The sequence below is a fragment of the Lupinus angustifolius genome, chromosome LG12 (assembly GCF_001865875.1).
Source record: "Lupinus angustifolius cultivar Tanjil chromosome LG12, LupAngTanjil_v1.0, whole genome shotgun sequence".
NCBI classification, from domain to species: domain Eukaryota; kingdom Viridiplantae; phylum Streptophyta; class Magnoliopsida; order Fabales; family Fabaceae; genus Lupinus; species Lupinus angustifolius.
Window position 1 is genome coordinate 11686502 of NC_032020.1, and position 6660 is coordinate 11693161.

Sequence of the window (6660 nt, forward strand, 5' to 3'; positions counted from 1 at the left end):
AAAGTGGTCATTTATACTGACCATGCTGCTATAAAATATTTGCTAACCAAATCGGATTCCAAGCCGAGATTGTTGCGTTGGGTGTTATTGTTGGAGGAATTTGATTTAGTGATTAAGGACAAAAAGGGCAGTGAGAATTGTGTAGCGGATCACCTGTCACGGTTAGTAAATCAGAAGGTAACAGAGAAAGAATCAGAGGAGGTGGAGGAGTTTCTGGATGAGAAGCTTCTCTCGATTCAAGAAAGGACATGGTTTGCTGACATGGCCAATTTCAAAGCTGCATGGGTCCTCCCTGAAGAATTCACCTGGCATCAAAAGAGGAAGTTCTTGCGGGATTCTCGGCAGTTTGTGTGGGACGACCCTCATCTTTTTAAGACTGGGTCAGATTGATTACTAAGGAGATGTGTGTCTACTGAGGAGGCCAAGGGCATCCTCTGGCATTGTCACAGTTCGCCATATGGAGGGCATTTCAATGGAGAGAGGACAGCTGCTAAAGTCCTTCAATCTGGTTTCTACTGGCCTGCTGTTTTTAAGGATGCACATCAATTTGCCCAACAATGTGACAAATGCCAAAGAACTGGCAGAATCTCCAAGAGGAATGAAATGTCGTTAACTAATATTCAGGAACTTTAGGTGTTTGACTGTTGGGGAATCGATTTCATGGGACCATTTCCACCTTCATGCTCACATGTTTACATTTTGGTAGCGGTGGATTATGTGTCTAAATGGGTTGAAGCGGTAGCTGCACAGAAGGATGATGCCAAGACCGTAGTGAAGTTCCTGAAAAGAAATATATTCAGTCGGTTTGGCACACCTCGGGTTCTAATTAGTGACGGAGGATCCCATTTCTGCAATTCTCAACTACAGAAGGTCCTTCAGCATTATGGAGTCCGGCACAAGGTGGCACCTCCTTACCACCCGCAGACCAATGGGTAAGCGGAGGTATCTAATAGAGAGATCAAGAGAATACTCGAGAAAAATGTGTCAACCACAAGAAAGGTTTGGTCTCTCAAGTTGGATGATGCGCTCTGGGCTTACCGCACCGCTTTTAAAGCCCTTACTGGACTATCCCCGTTTCAGCTGGTGTACGGGAAGGCTTGTCATTTACCTGTTGAGCTTGAGCACAAGGCATTCTGGGCCTTAAAGTTCTTCAATCTAGATGCAAAGGCAGCAAGTGATCATAGAAAGTTGCAACTTCAACAATTGGAGGAGATGAGACTCAGTGCTTATGAGTCTTCCAAATTGTATAAGGAAAAGGTCAAACCTTATCATGACCGGAAGATCAGAAAACAAGATTTCCGGGTGGGTCAAACTGTCTTGCTGTTCAATTCCCGGATGAAACTCTTTCCCGGCAAGTTGAAGTCTAAATGGTCAGGCCCATTTCTAATCAAAGAAGTCAAGTCACACGGGGCAATCGAGTTGCAAGATCCAGCCTCTCAGCGGAGCTGGATAGTTCACGGTCAAAGATTAAAACCTTACCTGGGTGGTGACGTCGAGCGGCTCACCACGGTCATCCATCTTTCAGAAGCTTAAAAGAACAGGCGTCAAGCTAGTGACGTTAAAGAAGCGCTACCTGGAAGGCAATCCAGTCTCCTCTCATTTTATTTTCATTTTATCTTTTGGAAAGAAAAAAAAGAAGACTCAGAGAAAAGATCTCCTCGCTCAGGCGAGATTTATCTCGCCCAGGCGAGAACATCCAATTTACAGATTTGGATTTCTCGCTTAAGCGAAATATCATCGCTCAAGCGGTAAAAAAAACCTTTTACCTACTGTTTCTCGTAGCTCAAGCGACAATTCCTCGCTCAAGCGAGAGAAACAGGTGGGCAATTCTGAATTTTTCGCTTAGGCGAGAGTTCCCTCGCCCAAGCGAGAACTCAAGAGTCATCTATCATTGTGCTCGCCCAAGCGAGAATACCTCGCCCGGGCGAGTGGGACACAAATTGGTTCTTTAAAATGGACAGAAAAGGGATTAAGGTTCATTCCCTCTCACCCCATTCTCCAACAGAGAAGAGCAATTCGTGTTTCCTCTCCAAATTCTTGCATATCATCATCATCATCATCTAAGAGGCACACATTCTCTAGTAGCATCATGAGCGAACAACTGAGAAAGAAAACAGTTGCCAACAAGCAACCCCCTCCCCCAAAGAAACTAAGAGGTGCATCGGGTTCACAACCCCCAATGGAGTTCGATCGTTCTAAGTTCAGGAAGAAGGGAAAACATGAACGATACAACTTGCTCCTTAATTGGATTTTCGTCCCTGAAAGAAGAGTGCAAATGGAAGCAAGTGAATATCCTGCTTTCATGACATCCCTAAATGCACTGAAGTGGGGTGTCGTGGCCAAGTCACATGACAAGTTTGACCCTGAGGTGGTGCGTGAATTCTATGCTAATGCGTACCCATTGGATGGGGAGGAGTTTGTCAACCAATCCTGGGTGAGAGGAAAGACCATCCTTTTTGATCGGGGTACAATCAACACTTTGCTGAATAACCCGTTTGAGGCTCGGGAGGGGGTTCTGTGTGAATTTCACCAAGCACTTGTCGACCAGGAGTTCACTCCAGGCAACACTACTGCGTTATTATGTGTACCTGGGCGATCCTATAGCTGCAATAATGATGGACAACCTCTTCGTATCTACAGAAAATATATGACTCAGCTAGCTCACGCGTGGATGATTTTTGTACTGCATAATGTTCAACCTAACAGCCACGTTTCCTCTATGCCCTTGCTTATGTGTTATCTGGTGTTTGCTATCTTACGGGGCATGACAATTGATGTGGCTGAAGTCATAGCTTAGGAGATGTTCCGCACTGTGGTTCGTGCGGGCAAGAAAGGCTCTTTGGGTTATCCATCCTTGATCACTGAACTCTACGCCCAGCAAGGGGTTCAAGTGAATCGAACTGCAAAAATTAAACCCCCGATTACCATGCAATACATTATTCATAATTGTACGGGGAATTCTGATCCGCAGCAAGGTCAAGGTTCTAATTCACGACCATCCCTTCCAGATCTCTCACTTCAGGAGCACTTTCATCGCTTGAGCTTGCAGAATAAGCACCTGAGCCAGCAAAATGAGCATCTCGCACTTCAAAACGAGATGTTGAGACAAGGACAAGTATTTCAGCAACAAGGATTGTTTTCTGCATTTCAATTCTTGAGTCCAGGGAACCAATTCTGGGGTTCCACGGATACGTTCACTCAACAATTTCCTTGGCCTGGGGTCATGCCTAACTTTTCGGAGGGGGAAGGAGCTTCGGGATATGCTGGAGCCGAGGTGGAGGATAATGATGGAGATGGAGATAATAATAATGATGAGGATGATTTTATGGCTTCATGAGCATCAAGATGGCTCAAAAACAATAATCAAAGACATGGTTCTTCTGTACTTTTAGTTGTTTACGTGTTTATGTTCTGTTTAGGTTGCATGTTTAGGATCAATGTTTAGGTTGTATATGTAGGTTGTCTGTTTAGGTTGTTTGTTTAGGATGTAAGTAATATGTGTATTTTGTGTTTGTGTACTATGTGTTGGGTATGTTTGGCTCAAGCTGGGTAACAAGTGTAGTGAATGAAAACAAAATCTGGTAAAATGTTTTAGACTATCCAAGTATGCTTGCTAGAAACATGTAAGAAAAGTTGTGACTCTGTGATTGTGATTAATTAGAGTTCTGAAGTCAATTGTTTTGGGATATGAATGTTGATTCAAACACAGACCGAATAGGTTGAATAATGAGCAGTTAGTCAAAGGAATATGACCTTAAACTTGGTGAGAGAATATATCTATACACAGATGAGTAATTTTGCTGGAATTGCATTAATTAGCTTTGCCTGATTTTTGGTTGTCATTAAGTAGGGAATATCATGGAGATGACTAAGGCCTAGTTTAGGATAGTCAAGCTACAGCCAGAAAGCCAACCCGTATTAATCATGAACCCATATTTTTTTTAGCCCCTTGAGCTGCAATGAAATTTTTTTGTTTGGAGAATCATGCACCTAAACCTTAATGACATACATCAATTTCCATACCTTTGGAGACAGATCATTAATACATATGATGTTTAAGTGTAATGTTGGTTTTACAATGTGGATGTACAGAAATGTAGATGAGGCATTTGTAAGTCCAAACGACATTACCATAAATTCGTAATGTCCATCAAATGTGTGAAATGTCGTCTTGTGGGTATCTAAAGGATTAACCCGAATTTGACGGTAACAAGACCTTAAGTCAATCTTAGAAAAAATTGTAGCACCACCCAATTCATCCAGCAATTCATCGATTGTTGGTATAGGAAATCGGTCTGGAATAGTGATAGAATTCAACGCCCGATAATCAACACAAAAACGCCAAGTACCATCTTTCTTGCATACCACTAGTGAAGAGAATGGACTATTGTTAGGAATAACAATGTCTGTTCTTAGCATATCTTGTAACATAGAGGTCATAATTTGTTTTTGGGAATGAGGGTATCGATATGGTTTAACGTTAACCAGGGTGGAGTTAGGAATTAATGGAATAGAATGGTTGTGTGGTCGGTGGGGTGGCAATTCAGTGGGTGTTTGAAAAATAGAGTCAAATTTTTATAAAAGAAGTTCAATTTGAGGGTGTGTGGTTTGAATAAGAATAGAAGTTTGGATAGATGATAATGTGTCTGAAGGGAGTATAGTGATAGCATGGAAAACGACAATGTTGTCTATGTGCAGAAGTTTAGAAATTTGATGGAAAGTTGATTGTTGAGGGTCTGATTTCGGTTCACCTGTGAGTGTAATATTATTGTGTCCAATAGAAAATTGCATGGAGGGAACAGAGAAATCTGAAATAATGGGGCCTAATGTTTGGAGCCAATCTATGCCTAGGATAACATCAACACCCTTTATAGGCAACAAATAGAATGGTATGATGAATTGTTGTTGTTGTAATGTAATTGGAGTATTACCACATAGAACAGAACATAAAATATGTGCTCCATTGCCCACCATGACGGGAAACTGGTTTGTTTTTTAGATGGGTAGATTTAAGTGGTTAGCAATGCAGGATTGTAGGATATTGTGTGAACTGCCAGTGTCAATTAAGACTGTAACGGGATGACCGTATATAGTACTAGAAAATTTCAAGGTTTTTGTAGAAATATGACCTCCCAATGCATGGTCAGATATATGGAAATGGGTAGGTTCATCAGCAGGAATGTCCATGGATGGTTGGATGAGGTTTGAATTGGTAGAATCCATAAGATCATCCGAGTACAAAGAGGGGTCGTCGTCCAAAAGTAAGAGAAATTTCTTATTTTGGCAGCGGTGGCCAGGAATAAATTTTTCATCACAATTATAGCAAAGGCCTTGTGCTCGTCGTTCCTGCATTTGAACAGTAGATAAACGACGAACAGGGATGGATTGTGTAATAGGAATGGTAGTGGAAGGTTGTAAAATGGTAGTGTATGGTTTAGGCAAAACAGTTTGGGTGTGATGTAGTGGAAATTTGGAATGTTTTGGTGTATGATGGTGAGTATCAGTGAGTTTGACTTCGACTAACTTAGCCAATCCTAAGGCATCTAAAATGGTCCTTGGACGTAAAACAACAAGTTCCCTTTTAATGTCCAGAATTAGACCTGAAATGAAGCAATTGAGAATGACTTCTTGAGATAATCCCCAAATCCGATTACACAATCTTTCAAACTCTTGTTGATAGTGATCCACAGTGTCATGTTGTAATTTAAATAATTCTGCTTGATGGTTTGTGTAAGAAGAGGGTCCAAAACGAATTTCCAAGTCTCTTGTAAAAGAGTACTAATCAGTAAGTTGGGAGTTGTGGAACATCCATTTAAACCAACTAAGGGCTTCCCCTTGCATGTAGAAAGAAATCATGGGTAATCTTTGATCAGGTGTGTGAACACTCAATTTTGTCCAACTTCTTTACAATAATATAAAATGTTCAGAAAAAAGGAGAAGAGAAAAAAGAATTAAAAGTTTGCATTTTTTATTGTCTCTTAGCTAACTTTATCTTTGAATCATAATCAACTTGAATAAAAAAAGGGGAATTACTAGTTGCATACACAAATACACTTGGAAATCAAAGAGCCACTAACTTAGGGGCATAAAAGTCTAGTCCCGGAAAGTAGATGAGCTTTTGAGGGATTCCCTCTTTCTTTTTTTAAGCCACAAGCCAACTTCAGTCCATAAACCAAACTAAAGTCCTTAAAGCCAATGAAGTTGTTAACATTTCATTAGACAAACGTATAATTACAATCACTAGGTATATAAGTAAAGAGGACAAGGCACTGCCCCTGAAGGTTCAAATACTTGATAAACAAGGCATACAAAGAGATTATCATTTAAAACCGTACAAGGCATTTCATTTGGAATAACCATGAAGATGGTTGAAAGAGATCTGACACCTAATGTCATCAGTTATATGTTGCAAAGTTATTGGATGGATGAAGCCATGACGCTCCTAACAGAAACGCGTCATTAAAACTCAGTTCTAGGCACCATAACTTGTGATTTTCTTCTTGATGGCATGTCCAAGTCAGGAAGAAGCATGGATGAACGGGACGGAGTTGAGGCTGTGCGTGCCAATTCCACCACCTAATTCCCTCAGTTGTAACTGCAAAAAGAGATTACAATCATAGCATTAGAGTTAAGAACCCGTAGTGAAAATTCAGTCATGAC

General features: G+C 41.0%; 1 protein-coding gene across 1 annotated transcript in view; it reads left to right on the forward strand.

Annotated features, from left to right (window-relative positions):
* LOC109361886 overlaps nt 1–390 on the forward strand; it is a 3482-nt gene extending 3092 nt beyond the window's left edge. The window contains exon 4 of the mRNA XM_019607415.1: nt 5–390. Within this exon, the coding sequence (XP_019462960.1) occupies nt 5–390 (386 nt within the window). The remainder of the gene's footprint in view (nt 1–4) is intronic.